The sequence below is a fragment of the Podarcis cretensis genome, assembly GCF_951804945.1.
Source record: "Podarcis cretensis genome assembly, chromosome: 9".
NCBI lineage: Eukaryota > Metazoa > Chordata > Lepidosauria > Squamata > Lacertidae > Podarcis > Podarcis cretensis.
In genome coordinates this window covers 52,764,058-52,781,918 of record NC_137178.1, presented here as the reverse complement: position 1 = coordinate 52,781,918, position 17,861 = coordinate 52,764,058, and the positions used below count along the sequence as shown (strand labels likewise).

General features: G+C 40.4%; 1 protein-coding gene across 1 annotated transcript in view; it reads right to left on the bottom strand.

The window, feature by feature from the left end:
• The window catches only part of SNX25 (sorting nexin 25), a 52,383-nt gene that overhangs the window by 12,929 nt on the left and 21,593 nt on the right, over window positions 1–17,861 (bottom strand). The window contains exons 6-8 of the mRNA XM_079989912.1: window positions 17,476–17,546; window positions 6,880–7,070; window positions 593–724 (exon numbers count right to left, since the gene is read on the bottom strand). Coding sequence (XP_079846038.1) covers window positions 593–724; window positions 6,880–7,070; window positions 17,476–17,546 — 394 coding nt within the window. The remainder of the gene's footprint in view (window positions 1–592; window positions 725–6,879; window positions 7,071–17,475; window positions 17,547–17,861) is intronic.

Sequence of the window (17,861 nt, the reverse complement as noted above, 5' to 3'; positions counted from 1 at the left end):
AGGAGGAAGAAAAACCAACAAAAAGAGATGCATCCATCATAATCAAGAACCATGCAGTTAAATATATGTTTGTTTATCCTATTCGGTTCTCTGAAGAATGACCCTTGGTTTTCAATATTTGTAAGCATACAGCAAATAATTATAATCATAATCCAGAGTACAGCATACTCAAACAGAAAGCAAGAAGGATCACACCCCATGCAGGTTTGTCTTTATTCCTTTTCATATTGCTGATCCTCAGCAACACATGGTAGGGAGATCACAGCAGCAGACTTCTGCGTGTGAACACTAAAAATTATTTTAAAAATACCAGTGATCTGAAAGATTAAGTGTTAACTGTTTATGTTTTCGAACAGTCCATTTTCTTTACTCATTTCATGAAACAGGGAATTGATTTTTAAATTTGGCCTGACTTTTGCCACACCAGCACAACTGACTGGACTGATAAAATATCTAGGAGTAGTTTATATGCAATTTGAATACTAAAGCCAATGCCAACTTTTTATACAACACTGGTTTACAATTAAAACTCCTGCCAAAAATATATATATTTCCAATAACAAGGTATGACATACGTTTATCTACTTTGTACCTTGTTAGCATTCTTCAAGTATTCCACGGATTCCCAATAGCTGATCAAAGATCTCTTATCCACTCTTTCCATGTATGTTCCGAAGTGCTCTCTGTAGGAAGGGTTGCACAAAATATCCTCAAATTGAAGAATCTGGAGGGGGGGAGGGGGACAATTAATGACATTATTTCAATTAAGTAATCTAGTTCACAGGTTACAAACCTCATTAAGCGCACTTATTATTGACAAAGTGGATTAAGGCTGGAATGATCAGCAGAGATAATCCAAGATTCTGGATTCATTGTTTTTTATACCTTACCATTTTCCCAGCACTCTTTTAATGTCTCCTGAGATTTTTATCAATGTTTCATGGATGCAGAGATCATCAGTGCCATCTCCACAAGGGCCCCTCTTAGCACGTGCAAGAATGTTTTTGTGTATACTGGTTCAGCAGCAGCAGCTCCTTGTACTGTGTTGGAAGCCGCTTTAATTTATTACTTATTAATTACATTTATAACCTACCCTTCTCTATATGGTCCCTGGGAGGAGTTGATACATAACTGCACAAAACATTTTTTTTTTAAAAAAAAGGTCTTTCTGAGCACCTCCGTTTTAAACCATTTCAAACTCCTTCAAAGGGCTGGACAAACATGAGTTTTGAATCCCCCCCCCAGTTCCAAGGAAAAGTGTCGAGCAGTAAGATATTGTATCCAGAAATTGGGGGGAATAACTCAGCAGCTCATCACACAGCTTTCTGGATAGACAACCAAATACTAAAAACATAATAAGCAATTGTTTATTCCAAAGAAGCAGATATAGTATTCTGCTGTTAACCTCTTAAAAATGGTGTGAATGGTGTGAAAAAATGGTACGCTATGTTGCACAGCCTTAAAGACAATTTTCATGAGTGTTTATGACACAACTGCTAAGACAATGCCCTACCTGATCACACACCAATACAAGGAATTAGGGAACACACTATAATAATTTTCCTTTGTGTATCTTCAGAAAGAGTGACTCATTCACCCAATCCAGAAGTTCTATGAATTTTGCAGAACTCCTCCATATAGTAGAGCCCCGAGGTGTGCAAAGTTTATTCCATTCTCTTCTGTGTCACTGATGGCTCCATATGCAAGAGTAGCCCCCAACTCCACTTCTAATCTATACAATTTCCTGGTTGAAGAGCTTTTCCTCACCTCACCTTTAGTTTTGCAATCTGGAGCCGACAATCTTAGGCATGCTTACCTTTAAATAAGTCCCAAATAAATAGACAGGACTTGCTCCCAGCAAACATGTCTGAAACTAGAGCATTAACAGCTTAAGAACTAGCTCATATAGCTTCACGCTGAGCTGCAAATGAGACACTGGAATCCACTGCTGTTTCTGCAATTGTTACAATGCAGAAACAATGAACCAAGAACTCAAGAAGCAACTTAACTGGAGTGGAGGGAAATAAACCTTCTAAAGTGTTCCTTATCAGCACAGTTATATGCCTGCTGATTTGCTATCTGTAACCAAAATCTAGTGGCTGGAAGGGCATGCAAAATGTTCAGCATGAAAAAAATACATCTGTTTTGGAGGCTCAAAGTATTTCCTGAAAGACCCCAGAAAAACATGGTTGTTCCTGTTCATTTCACCACCTGAATCAGCTATAGCTTCAGTGTTGATTAAAATAAATTGAACTCCTCCTTCCTGTTAACAAGCAATGCTGCCAGGTAGCTGGTAAGATTTGGCTGAGAGATGGTGGTTGATTTTTAGCCAGCAACAACAAATGTGGAACTGCAGCTGCAGCTGCAGAGACGGCGTGCAAGAGCGCCACCTTGTTAGTAGAAGGGGAGCCCTGCAGGGGTGTCCTATAATAAATAATAATAATAATAATGTTGGTGGCTGTTTTAATTTATTTACCTACCCTACACCCTAAGTTCCCAAGGAGGGTTGCCACAATTTAAAAATACGACGTTAAAACCAGTTTAAAACAACTTACTATCACAAAAACAGGATGCATCCTTAAAGTATACATCTCAGGGTTATGTTTTAGAGGCCAGGGTAAAGAGAGAATTCAATGAGAAGGGCCATTCAATAGTGAAGGTGCCAGATGAAGGTTCCACAACTTAGGTGCTGCCACAGAGAATGTCCTCCTGCAGGCCACCACCATGAACTTCTGAATGCAATGGTACTACTGAGAAAGCCCCCTCTGCTGTTCTTAGCACCTGAGAGGGTCTGTAGGGAAGCAGATGGTCTTTCCAAAATTCGGCACCTGAGTCGTTTAGGGCTTCAGACATTAACGTGAGCACCTTCAATTAGCTCTGGAAACAAGGTGGCAACCAATGCTCCTGCTTTAAAACAGGGGTTATGAGGGATCTAAACCCCATAAAGTAACGTGGCCATTGCATTTTGGACACAGCAGGAGCAGGATTTTAGTCGCTGCACATTTCCTGGCTCTGGGCACTCATGTACCCAATTCTTCCTGACCTGGCCTTTTTTTTCTATGCACGAAAGGTGCACAGTGGGAAACAGGTGCCACTCGTGTGCACCGGAGGTCCCACCACAAACATTTTAGACTCCTTTTGCACAGCCCCAAGCCACCACAAGGGGGACACGTTGTACCTGGTGGGTGGGTACTGAAAAGGCATGGAAATCTTTGGCAATGTCTGGCTCTCCAAAGCTAAAATGGAACAAGAGAGGCTAAAAATCTTGTTCTGGCCATTCCAGAACATCTACTTGACTTCTTGCCCTTCCCTTTTTCTCTATATGTTCAATTTACTCTTAAAAATGTCAACGTCTCTGTAAACTGGACTCTTTGAAGAGGAATTTGTTATGCAAACAGATTTGACAGTTATTGACAGGATTCTTTTTTCCCTTTAAATGGAAGGAAGTAGAAGGCCACTCTCCCTCCGGTGATTCTTACTGCTAACCATCTTAAAACTAAATTCAGCCGCTATATATTTCATCCACTTGTTTAAATAGCTCATTCCCTCTAAACCTATTTAGATGCTTCTAAATCCCCAAGGCAGGGGGAGTCAAATCCAAGGGCATATAAAAAACTGCCACAGGATAATAAAAGCAAAAACACAACTCAGTCTGAAATATTATCGCAATGCAATCACTGGCGCTCTCGTTGTACTTTATTAATTCAGTACTGTGAGGAGTGGTACTCGTTTGCAAATATTTCTTCACAGATTGACTTGCTTTAAAGTAAGAAAGGAATAAAAAAATGAATTAGATGTATCATTATCATGGTAGAAGAGGCTGCGGTTTTTATGCTTTGGCTGCAAGCATTCGTGCCAGTTTTACCAAATTTTTGCACAATCCTAATTGCATTTACTCAGAAACAAGACCCACTGTTGTCAGTAGAAGCTGCATCCAAGTAAGATGCTTTGAACTGCAGTCAACACAGATACAGTTCTTAAAATACCTTCTCTTCCAAGCATGTGAAATTTGTATAGTCCTTGAACAAGGCTGAAATGTTCTCACAAGGTCTTGGAAATTCCAGTACCCTTGGTGCCCTGCAATAAACTGAAAGCAGACAGCTATGCTGGGACACAGGCAAGAATCCTGTCACGTGATTGGCTATGAACTAGAAAATCTAATTTTAGAGCTAGTCCACAGCTACGTGTGTCCCTTTAAGCTTTTTAAAGTCAAGTAGCTTCAAACTCAGGGATGAAAATTCAACAGGTGCCCTTTAACTCTGCCGCATCTCAGGAGGAGTTGAGAGTTGAGATAATGAACCTTTCAGTCTTGGTCCTGTGTATATTTACTCAGAATTAGTCCCACTGAATCCAAGGAGACTTAATTCTAAATGCATGCACACAGAATTGCAGCCATGTGGTCCAATCATCTCCACATTTACCTGGAAGCATGACAATTTGTGTTGACTGGGGTAGTATCCTTATTGTTACCTGTGAAGTCAACATAGGACAACCTTCGCTGTTCAAATATTCTGCCAAAGCACAGCTGGAACATATAAATTGTTTTATTTTATTATGAAATGTGGAGTTTATTCCCCATGCCAACCGTGTGCCCAAATATATGATTCACATATATGTCATGACAAAATATTTGACAAACTGACTTAGGTAAGCTACTAAAATTATGTACTACATTTCAATATAGCACAATTTTTATAAGAAAGAGGGCCATTCTGGCCTGTAGTATGAGAGCCATTATGTTGACTATAGAACAGGAGTCCCAGCTTTTAAAGGCTTTCCAAAGAAATTGACAATTTCCACTAAAACTGCAGGAGGGGGGGAGAATACCATACAAAAACAGCCACATGAAAAATATAATTCTGGACGAGTATATGTTTTTAGGGACTTGCACCCTTGTTTGCAAGTTCTGCAACACTTGTGAGGCATCTAATCATAAGCCTGCATTTTTATTAAAGCTTATATGTTTAATCAGGGCTTGTATTTTAAAATGAGTTTAAAGATTTTCAAATGTTTTATGCCAGGCAGAAGACCAGCTGCCTAAGAACCTTGGCAAAATGTTTTTCTCCTAGACAAGGGGGCCCCCTGATTTATAGCAGAAAACAATTCTCAAAGTCGTAAAAAGGGAATTACAGGCTGACAGCCAAGGTTACACTGACCCTACAAATTAAGGGTGGATAAATAGTAAAATGAGCCATATCTTCTTCCTAAGGTTGAAAGGTCAAGAGCAGTGAAAAAGCAACTGGTCTGGCTGGCAGAAAGAGAGCATTTTTGGGAAGTCTTTTCTAAAGCTGTTTCTTTCTTAAACTAAGATCCTTTTTAGATTTCTTTTCCTTTTAAAAGGTTATTTATGTATTAAATATATTAGTTTAAATATAATTATGCAAAGGATTTAAGAAATGCTAGATTCTTATTTCATATAGTTGTAAGAGTTGTAACTATCCTGAAATTAAGTCAGCCACCAGCCCAGCCCCTTGTCAGACAGAAGACGCCATCGAGCACTCCTGATATATGGTTGTCAGGCCTTTTGTTTAGAAACCTTCAAATGAAGGAGATCTCTCAATGTTGATGTGAACTCAAAATCCTTGACATATGTTTAAGATAAAAATTCAAGATTAACCATCTGTTTTGGAAGGCAATAGGGCAAGGAGGGCAAGAGGTGAGCTGGTAATTAAGATTCCTTGTTGAGACACATGTAAGATATATTACTACTTATTTGTCATTTATAGATAGAAGAATATATAGCTTTTTGATTTCCATAAAAGGCAAGAAGGAAATGGGTGTATCTTTTGTGATTGGTTCTAGCAAACAGCCAATAGGAATTTCAACCAGGCTGATTGGACAGAGGCAGCCACAGGAGGAGCAAGGGGGCTGGATTAAGGAAATATAAGTGCTGGCCAGAATGGCAAGAGGCCAGGCCAGAGCTTGGTAACCATATACCACTGTGCCTCATATTTATTTGTCTGACAAATAAATTATTATTTTAATTTCTCTATTGCTGCGTTGAATATTTCATTCCAGCTAAGCGTTAACCACAAGCAGGGTGCTACACTTGAAGAACACAGAACAAGGGTATCTTCTGGATCTCGTGCTGAGCTTTAGAATCAGTGAGACTCCACGCTGCTTTCTATAGTCAGTGTGGTGACTGGAAGTTTCTCTCTATTCTTCCAAATTTTGACAATGCCTGGGGAATCCCCTGACCTCGTGCTTAGCCTTGGGAAACAGAAACAGAAGCACTGGCAAGGTCACAGTCCCTACAAATTTAATGTGAGGAGGACAAATCCCTGCACGGTTGCACTGGGCTTCAAGAGGTGCTCCCGGCTCCTCTGAAACTCAAGAGCAGCACTGCAGCGAAGACCTCCGTGCTCCCACTTTATGGAGAGCAAGGGTCAACAGCAAGCAAAAAATTCCGGCTGGCTCTTGAAGCTAGTCAATATTTGTGAACGGTGCTAGAGTCATCACAGAGAGTCAGGTGCAGGCCTTGCCAATGTCCCTGATAGCAGGCTCACATCAGATATTTTGAACTTTCCAAAGGAAGTGAAAGATAACAAGTACAGAATGCTTGGGGGGGGGGGAGAGAGATAAATCTCTGCATTGTTTACAAAAGCCACAACCTTTCCTTCGTGCAAACAGGTAGCCGCTGAAGTACTGAGACTCCTCCAGTTTGCCTGCATTTACTTCCAGTCAGGTCCTATAACATGATGCAGAAAAAGCTGCACCAATGCCAGTCAGAGAGAGAGAGAGAGAGAGAGAGAGATGGAAAAGGAAGGAAGGAAGGAAGGAAGGAAGGAAGGAAGGAAGGAAGGAAGGAAGAAAGAAAGAAAGAAAGAAAGAAAGAAAGAAAGAAAGAAAGAAAGAAAGAAAGAGAGCCAGCATGCCTACCTTCTGGTTCTGTGGGCCATCACTATCATCAAAGATGCCATCTTCTTGCTGGTCATAATCAGGACCTCCCAGAAGCCGTATTCGCTTTTCGCACTGCTTTTTTGCTACAGTTAGTTGGTTAATATACCTCTTCATGTTCCGGGCTCTCAGATGGTCAGCTTTCATAGCAGCCGTCTCTTTACCTTTACTCTCTATCAAAAACAATTGTTAAAAAATTAACTTTTTGAACTTAAAAAGGTCAGCATGTCAACAAATTTTGAAGAATGGACCCATATAGCAGTCTTGGCTTCAAAAAACAAAAAAACAAAAAAAACCCTTGTGGTAAAAGTCGGGACTGTCTCCTAGTGCCAAGGCATTACAGTTCACAAAAGTAGCTTTTCGTTTCTTTCCTTTATGCCACAAACAGCTAACAGAGATACAAATTGTGCAAGCTGACTAATAAACTTTATTGGTCCACAACACTTTTTATCATCATAGAAATGCATTGTTCATAAACGGTTTACATGTTAGCTTTTTATTATTATTTTCACCTCTGAAACATCTAAGAGTCTTGTGGCACCTTAAAAATCAACAAACATATTACAGCACAAGGTTTTCTAGGCTACAGTCGACTTCATCAGATGTTGTGAAAGGAGAATTGTTAAGGCCGCTCCACTTCCGGGTGGGGCGGTGTTGCGGGCGGGCCACGTGGCCTCCCACACACAGCAGGGGCTGGGCTAAGCCCCCACGTCACCGGGGAGACCCTGGCCGCATCACACACCCCTTCCCATTCAACATTATGGCCTTGCTATTGATCTTGGCTGGTTGCCTGTTGAGGGGGCTTGGAATGAATTTTCCCACTTGGCAAATTGGCACTGGCCATTTGGTTTTCACCTACCTCGTAGCAACCGTCACAACTTTTGTAAGGTTTGGCAGTTAGGCATTGGTAAAACCTGGTTCAGGGGAGGGGAAGTATGGCCAACACCCGCCCCTCCATTTTTAAGGGTATTCCATTAAAGGGATCCGGGATGTATGGATCTTGTCCAAAGCCCAGGTAGGGGCTAGGGCCATGCCACAACCCCATCAGGGACCCTGGGGGAGCTCTAGTTGATGTACAACAACAGGGCTCCCCCTATTGGTGGTTGACCCTTACTGGACTACCTGCATGGCGGGCAGGAGTCAGATGTAGTTCCAATGCCTAAGCCAATACCGCTCACATTCTGTAACCAATAAAGTTGTGGCCCAAATTTGCCCATTTAACCTAATATACTGTGTCCAGGTTCAACATGAGGGAGAGGCCTCGGGGTCTTGACATGATACAGTGAGGTCAGAGAGGCATCTTCAAAACAAAACCGATAAAATGCACATCCATATAGGTTGGCCACAGTCTTTGTCCCACCAGAAAAGAAAATACTACATTCTCAGTAATCACTTATCTCTTCATAGTTAGCAATTTTCAAAAGATCAGTTGTATGTAAATCTTAGGTGAAAATAAGGAAGGAGTCAAGGGTGGGGGATGTGCTCTTGCTTCCTTGTACATGAAACACTGAAATCAATAGTGAAGGATATCCTGTACACACAAAAAAGCATGTTTAATTGTAAGTGATGTTTCTACAGCAACCATCCCAAACTGATGAGGGCACTTGCTAGAATCTAAAATTACTAAAATAACCCCTCCTTAACAGGAATATTCCAAGATCTCATGGATAGCTTTCTTAATTACAGTGGAACCGTGGTTCTCTAATAGCTTAGTTGACGAACAAATTGGCTCCCGAACGCCAAAAACCCAGAAGTAAGTGTTACGGTTTTCGAACGTTTTTCAGAAGCCAAACGTCTGATGCGGCTGTTGGCTATTGTTTCCAGGGCGCCTGCACCAATCGGAAGCTGTGCCTTGGTTTCCGAATGTTTCAGAAGTTGAATGGACTTCCGGAATGGATTATGTTCGAGAACCAAGGTACCACTGTATAATCAAATTTAACCTAGGTAACAAAGCTATGGGTTTGACCAAACTGTGGGAGGCAGTGGAAGACAGGAGTGCCTGGTGTGCTCTGGTCTATGGGGTCACAAAGAGTCGGACACGACTAAATGACAACAACAAAGCTATGAAATATAAGTTTGCCAACTATTATTGATCTTGCTGGATGAAAACATGCCTCAAACATTCAGATCAGTTCTGGCGGCCATGAACAGATGGGAGAGTTATACTGTTTTTATAATACAACCAGGAAACCATTTGAGCAGGTTTTAATTGTTCTTTGAGGCAAAATTCAGGAAGTCTCTTTGTCCTACAGTTTAAATTTTGTTTATACAAATGTCTAAAAATATGCAGATGAACTTTCAGAACAACCAGTGACACATGTGTTTTAAGATGAAAGAAAACAGGTGTTTCCTTCAGGGAGCCTAACATGGTTCTCAAGGCTAGTTTTGCTCCATTTAGCTCAGTAACAGAACAGAGTATTAATTGAAGATATTTAAATAAACCCTCTGTTAACTACAAGAAAGAGATTACAAAATTAGCAAAAGAATATAAATGCCTGATCACAACCAGAACCAAAAAAATCTGCATTTGCGGAAACACATCTGCCGTAATAAAATGTGAACCACTGCAAAGCACTAATTACAGAATAGTAAGTGATGAATTAATTAGCCTCCTTTATACGCTTCAGGTACTTTACGTACATTAGGAGCTCTCCTCGGGCACACAAGAGGTGCTTCTCGCAAAATGACTGCTAACCAACTTCAAGTCCATGAGGTACAAGTTACAAATACAGTGGTACTGAAGCCTTGGAAGTCGAACACAATCCGTTCCGGAAGTCCGTTCAACTTCCAAAACGGTTCATAAACCAAGGTGTGGGCTTCCGATTGGCTGCAGGAAGCTCCTGCAGCCAATCAGAAGCCGCAGAAGTCCCGTCGGATGTTTGGCTTCCAAAAATAGTTCGCAAAGCGGAACAGTCACTTCCAGGTCTGCGATGTTCAGGAGCCAAAACGTTAAAGAACTAAGCTGTTCGAAAACCAAGGGAGCGTACATGGTTCATCTCTCTCTCTCTCTCGCCAAGGCATTTTGCTGCCTGAGGTGAAGGGGAAGGTGGCAGTTCACATACAGATGTCAAATACAGTAGCAATTTAATCTGAGACAAAAGTCTAGTTTAGGGGGTCCAGGACAGGTTATGTGGTGCACACAGTTCTCATGTTATTCTGCCTGGTGCAGAATATTCTGCCTGGCACATCCTCACAACAACCTGTAAGGCGGGGACAGAAAATAACTGGCCCAAGATTAGCCAGTTAACTTTATATTCAAGATTTGAGCCTAGGCCTTCCCAGTTCTATGGCTTGTCCACAAATGTGGAATCACACCAGCCTGACTTCCCCATAAAAGTAGAGGCGTCCTGTTATTCTGGACCTTTCCCTCTTTAAATAATCAAATCAAATACCCAAATCACAAAAAAATCTGCATGTAAAGTGGAAAAGGCCCCGGACAACTGGCTATAAAAGAACAACAACCTATAAGCCTATCTCCCCCAAACATTCAAAATGAATGAAAGAGAAAAACTGTGCCCAAGATGCAAAAAATAAATTCAAACCATAGTGTTTGGAATTCGCAAGTTATTGTTTGCTTTTTATTTATCTATTGCTTCCCACAAGGCATCCCCAAATGCTTTACAATACAATACTTTTTGAGCTATTATAAATAATAATTTGAAATTTAAACACCTAAGCATTTCCCCCCTCAATCCCTTTGATCTCTCCTCAAGGCACAGAATCAAGGTGGTTTGTTTTTTTCATAACAATGCATCCTAACTAGAACCTTTTGGCCATAATACATCATTGCAGTACCTTTGAAGACTAACAAATTTAGAACAGCCCCTATTCTACCGAGTATATTTACAAAACTGGATATATGCAACGTTTTTTGTATTTTTTATTATCCATCAGAAATGTTTTTCTCATAGGTATAAATGCAAAAATGAAGAGTAGCATATTTATGCCTACTCAAAATACTAAAAAATTGAAATTCCTTCACCACCCACACCTAAACGATTAAGCTGTACAAATTGGTTCCTGTACACACAGAAGTGCACTTTTTCGCATCGACTTAAAAAGCTAGTACAAATCGTACCTACTTACACTGAAACATTCAAGTGGAAGAAACTGCGTAGCCTCCTACAGTTACTGATTCTGAATCTCTTAAGCTCTGAGGGAGCAAGATCTTTTGAAGAAATGACCCCAGGTGGAGTATTTGTCCAAATTTTGAAAGTAAAGCCTATTCTCATACAGAAAAGTACAACTAACAAGGATCTTTTTCTGGCCCATAACCAAGTGGGTAAAAGGACAAGTAATTCAAGACTGTGAATCAGATCTTCTCTTGAAAACACTTGGTTGGCTGAAATTTGAGAATACCACCTTCCCCTATACCACCTTCCCATTCTTCCAAAAGTCTCCAGTCTGCCACAAGTCCACAGCTAACTTTTTCCACAACAGCTGAGTAGAAATGAATATTCCATAAAGATTTTTTGCATTCTACAAAAATGCACAAGAAAAGTGAAGAGACAGAATATACACAGATATCAAGATCTTGATCAATAAGCTTGACATTTAAACCACAGTTGTGACTCAGATGGGAAACTGTGGTTTTAAGAGACAGAGATAAAGCCAACAAACAAGAGGCGGGTGGGTGTGTGGCTCCAGCATGCTTTTCCAGTTTAACAACATCCTAACAAATTCCCTATCCCTTTGGTTCACTCTCAGCAGCCTCCACTATTGCCTGGTATCAATGAACTGGACAATCAAGGATATGGTAAACAATTATCTGGAAAAATTCAAAATAAAATGCAATCCTATATATGTCTACTTTGAAGCAAGTCTCTGTGAGGTATAAAGAACTTTGTATAAGTTGCAGCCTGCAATGCTGATCTGCAGAAACTGAAAAGCATTATTTAATGTCTGGATTAAATATAAAGATTTATTGGAGAATAAAACTCCAAGGTGGTTATCGCCTATGGAAGCAAAGGCCTTGAAAAGACTTAACATGGAGACTAATTGGCGAAAATATTGGGAAATCTTGGAGCAGGAGGGTGATAAATTGAAACTGCAGAGTTACGAGAAACTTAAAGACAAGGTGCGAGATTGGTTACATTATTTCCAAGTAAGAGAGGCCTATAACTTGGACAAAAAAATTGGCTTCCAGGTGGAAAAATCAAAGATAGAAACAGAACTGTTAGAACCCAATGCTAAGATATTGTCAAGAATGTATAACTTGCTGTTGAAATGGAACACTGAGGATGAAACGGTAAAATCTGCTATGATAAAATGGGCACAAGATGTCGGACATAATATTATGTTTGCTGACTGGGAACAGTTATGGACCACTGGAATTAAATTTACGGCATGCAATGCCTTAAGAGAGAATATTATGAAAATGATGTACAGATGGTACATGACCCTGGTCAAGCTTGCTAAAATTTATCATTCGCCCAATAATAAATGCTGGAAATGTAAAGAAACTGAAGGTACATTCTTTCACCTCTGGTGGACGTGCCCAAAGATTAAGGCTTTCTGGGAGATGATCTACAATGAAATGAAAAAGGTATTTAAGTATACCTTCCTGAAGAAACCAGAGGCCTTTCTCCTGGGCATGGTCAGCCAATTGGTGCCAAAGAAGGATAGGACTTTTTTATGTACGCTACAGCAGCAGCAAGAATACTTATTGCAAAGCATTGGAAGACACAAGATCTACCCACCTTGGAAGAATGGCAGATGCAAGTAATGGACTACATGGAAATGGCAGAAATGACCGGCAGAAATCGAGATCAAGGAGAAGAGCGGGTGGAAGAAGATTGGAAGAAGTTTAAAACCTACTTACAAAAACACTGTAAAATTTCTGAATGTTGATGACATTGAAATGAAATGAAGAGGTTCTAGTAAACAAGGTAAATAAGAGTATGAAAGAAGGGATAGATATTGGATGAAAATCTGGAAAGTACAATACGTGAGGGAAATTATTTAAGGATAAAACTAATAAGAATGAATTTGCTAATCAATTTTAAAGTGGAATACAAGAAAGGGAGGTGGGTGGAAGTCAGGAAAATAAGTTTATGAATGATAAGAATTTGAAAAGAGGTTCTTTTTCTTTTTTTGTTAAATCTTTAATCTTTTTGCTTCTGTTATATTTTTTCTTTTTTGTTGTGTTTTAATTGTCTGTATTTGTTGATGTTTTGATGTCTGTTGTATGTTTGATATGTATTGTTTTTCTTTTGTATTGTTTTTCATTTGTAAAATTTAATAAAATATTATATGAAAAAAAAATGATCTGCAGAAACTTATTAATTTTTATTGAATTTATATACAGTGGTACCTCAGGATGCGAACGGGATCCGTTCTGGAGCCCCGTTTGCATCCTGAATGGAATGTAAGACGTGACGGCGCGTCTGCGTGTGCATGGGTCGCGTTTTGCCGCTTCCATGTATGACGTCATTTTTAGCACCTGCGCATGCGGGAGCGGCGAAATCCGGGAGTAACGTGCTCCGTTACTTCCGGGTTGCCGTGGAGCGCAACCCAAAAGCGCTCAACCTGAAGCACATTCAACCTGAGGTATGACTGTACTGCCCTTCCATTTTTCCTTCTAAGCCAAATAGAACACTATAAAAATTAATACTATAAATACTATAACATTTACATACAGAATCAGAAATGGTTTGAAAAATACACAGCTCTCAGTTGCTGCACTCCTCTGAACTTGGGACAGTAGCACTGTAAGCTCAGGGTCTGCCACAAAATTAAGTAAATATTTATTGATTTGATTTCCATACCGCCTTTCTCCCAAGGCACTCAAGATGGTTTACAATTTGAAACGCTAAAACAAACACATTATATAAAACATCGAGTGGCAAAGTGATATTGGGCCAACTGGTAGCCAATGGTATGTGCCTGGGCTGCAGATACACTAAGCAGAGAAGACCTTTTAAAAAAACTATTATTACTTTGTTATATAAACTTTTAAAAAGTATTTTTATTCTTTAGAAGACACAGGGAGAATTATTTCAACAGCAGCCCATAGTAATTTCACAGGATGATGGAAATTGGAGAGAGCTCCATTTTCTGTCAAGGAAGGAAGGGAGATGTGCAATCAATTCTAAAAGCTGCACGGAAGAGGCTTTGTGACACACATTCAGTGTTCTTTGCAGCAATCTTTCTAATCATGCTGAGGGGGTACTTAAAAAGGACGTAATGAGAGAGATTAGTTGTCAGCTTGTCATCCTAATGGCCATTTGCTACAAATGTCAAGCAAGCTGCTATGAAGAGAGAAACATTGACGCATTTTTGAGGTTAGGGATTCCTACCTGCAGCTCAGGGAGAGGGGATTTCGGAGGGGAAGGACATTCTAGTGGACCAAGCAGCAAAAAAAAAAAAAAAAACCTTGGCTTGCACAACCCTTTTTTTTAATGAAGAAGTAGTAGTACAGTGGTACCTCAGGTTAAGTACTTAATTCGTTCCGGAGGTCCATACTTAACCTGAAACTGTTCTTAACCTGAAGCACCACTTTAGCTAATGGGGCCTCCTGCTGCCGCCGTGCCGCCGGAGCACGATTTCTGTTCTCATCCTGAAGCAAAGTTCTTAACCTGAAGCACTATTTCTGGGTTAGTGGAGTCTGTAACCTGAAGCGTATGTAACCTGAAGTGTATGTAACCTGAGGTACCACTGTACAGTCATACCTCGGCTCCTGAACGCCTTGGAAGTCAAAGGTTCCAGCCCCCGAACAATCAAAAACCGGAAGTGAGCATTCCAGTTTTCAAATGTTCTTTTGGAAGCCGAACGCTCGACTGGGCTTCCACGGCTTCCGATTGGCTGCAGGAGCTTCCTGTAGCCAATCAGAAGCCGTGCTTTGGAAGTCAAACGTTTCAGAAGTCGAACAGACTTCTGAAATGTATTCTATTCAACTTCCGAAGTACGACTGTAGTTAAAATGTTATTAGCGACACTGAAAACATCCAAGGGCACCATTTGCTATCTCAGCACAGACCCATTGAGTCTTTAATAACTGTATTCCTCAATATGAATTCTAGAAACCTGATTCCTGGACCTGGAGAGCTAAACCACAGTAGTTTGAGTACTGGTGATTATAAGACTAGATTACTGCAATGCACTCTATGTGGCGCTTCCCTTGCACTTGGCCTCTAAAATGCAGTTAAGTGCGGAATGCTGCAGTATAGTTGCTGGTACAGTGAGCTTATAACACCTCTGCTCATTTGTTACCAGGTCATGGTCAAGGTGTTACTATTGGCTTGTTTGTTCCGATTCAGCTGTAAACAATGCATTTTCCCAGGAAAAGTAGCAGGGACAAACTCTGCTTGGACCTGTGCCTACAAATCACAGCACAAACGGAAGTCTGCATGAGCCCAAGCCCAAACTGTTTGGACATGTATTTAAAAATCAATAGCCCAGTGTATGTATTTTCTGCTTGCTAGCAGAAATGGATTCTTGTTGGGTACTATTTCTTTATTTTATTTAATGAAACGTATATACTGCTCAACTGCAATAAAACCTCTAAGTGGTTTGCAAGAAATATTAAAGCTATCAGAAACCTTTAAACAAGAAATGGAAAAAAATAAAGTTGTAACTTGGTTTTCGAACAGTTTAGTTCTCAAACGTTTTGGCTCCCAAACACTGCAAACCAGGAAGTGAATGTTCCGGTCTGCAAACTATTTCTGGAAGCCAAATGTGGCTTCTGTGGCTTCCGATTGGCTGCAGAAGCTTCCTGCAGCCAATTAGAAGCTGCACTTTGATTTCCAAACGTTTCAGAAATCAAACGGATTTCCAGAATGGATTCTGTTTGACTTCCAAGGTACGACTGCAAAAGATAATTAAAATTAACAGTACAGTAAAAAGAGATTAAAATACATCAACATCTTGCCTACGCAAATGTTATAAGCAAGTGCTGAAAAAAGTACATTGAGGGTGCCTCTCTGATAAAGGTAAAGGTAAAGGTACCCCTGCCCGTACGGGCCAGTCTTGACAGACTCTGGGGTTGTGCGCCCATCTCACTTAAGAGGCCAGGGGCCAGCGCTGTCCGGAGACACTTCCGGGTCACGTGGCCAGCGTGACATCGCTGCTCTGGCGAGCCAGAGCCGCACACGGAAACACCGTTTACCTTCCCGCTGGTAAGCGGTCCCTATTTATCTACTTGCACCCGGAGCTGCTTTCGAACTGCTAGGTTGGCAGGCGCTGGGACCGAGCAGCGGGAGCGCACCCCGCCGCAGGGATTCGAACCGCCGACCTTTCGATCGGCAAGCCCTAGGCGCTGAGGCTTTAACCCACAGCGCCACCTGCGTCCCCGCCTCTATAAGTACAAATTGAGTATTATGTGGGATTTGTAACAGTCCATGCCAATTCCACAGATCAAAGCAGCTGAGTGGGCACATATGGGATAAGACGATACTGCAAGTAAATAGTGGGTTTTCCGAGGCAGGACAAAAGAAAAATGTTCGGACCCATGCCTGGAAATCATCAATCTGAGCCTACAAATCACAGCACAAACAGAAGTCTCATGCCTATTGTGTAGCCTCTCCACTCAGTATCTTATGAAATGGTCTTTCCAGTAAATGAATATATTCATAAATATCTCGCTCTTTGCAAAGGGAAGTTAACAACAAATACTGTTTATATTTTGCCTTTAGTACTATTTCAACATTAGGCTTTTTATGCAATAAATAACCTATTTCAAGTAACCCATTTCAAAGCATGCCTTTAGAAACAGGAACAAAAGAAAGATAACTAGAGTATGTAACAAAAATGGAACAGAAAATTATGCACTTAAAATGAAACTGAAGTAAAATGAAGCACGTCAGAAATCCACATAAGGGCACACAAAAACATTCAAATGATTTTGGGGGATGAGCATGCTATTCTGGGATTCTCACTATGCCATTTATTTATCATTATTCATTAATCTTCTATTATGTTATTTATTTGCCAGTACTGATATTGGCAGTGCATTGTGCTTATCACAATGGATGGCCAGCGGGCAAAACCCCACAACATAAAAGTCTGCCCTTTTGTCCCCAAATAACTAAAGTGGACAGATGTGAGAAGTGAACCAAAAAGCAAGTAAAATGTACCAGCCCTGAACAAAGGAACAGTCATCTCAGTAAAATAAAAATGATGTACGTGAAGCAAAACTGAAATGGATCAACCAACATTTCGAATGCTGGAAAAGTTTTGAAAGTGGTTCCATTGTTGTTGTAGAAAGCTGAAGGCTAAGAGAGGCATGTTTTCAACCAGCCTTCATTTTTCATCAAATGAAAATACTTTGCTTAGACTCTCTCTGCATGTAGACAAATTTGGCATCAAAACAAAAATGACCATATCCTAGGATGATATACATCATTTCAAGATGGTAAAAGAGGGCATGCAATATTACACAGTGGTAACCCCCCTCGCATTTTGCAATGTAGCCTCCCCGCTATGTTTGCTTTCCTTATAAACAAAGTAAGAACAGTATTCTCAGTTTACAGATGGGATAGTTCAGTTGGTACAGCATGAAACTCTTAATCTCAGATGGCCATGTAAAGAATTAGTTATAAGTTTTCTAGTTTTAAACACCTCCCGAAAAGACACAACTTACCTTTTTGCCTTTTCAACTGTGGAAAGCTGCCGATAGTGGTTGCTTGAACTATTTCCACCAAAATCTGATACCTAGTTACAAAGAGAAGAATACAATCAGATCTTTTTGGCTTCATGGCTAATAGTACCTATAAGCAACAATGAAAGGAAAGACTTTTGAGTGAGGAGTGGAAGGGCTGAGCAGAGTTTTTGGTTTTATGCAGTATAGAGGATAGGACATTTTGGATTGGTTTAATGTTTACACCGACATCTCTACTACCAAAATTTAACATGCATCCCTCAGAAGTTATTATCACCATAACGGATTATAACAGTTATAACTCTCAGGGCTGTCAGACTGTAGCAGTTTTCAGAATATTTTTGTAGTCATGTATACAATAATTAAAG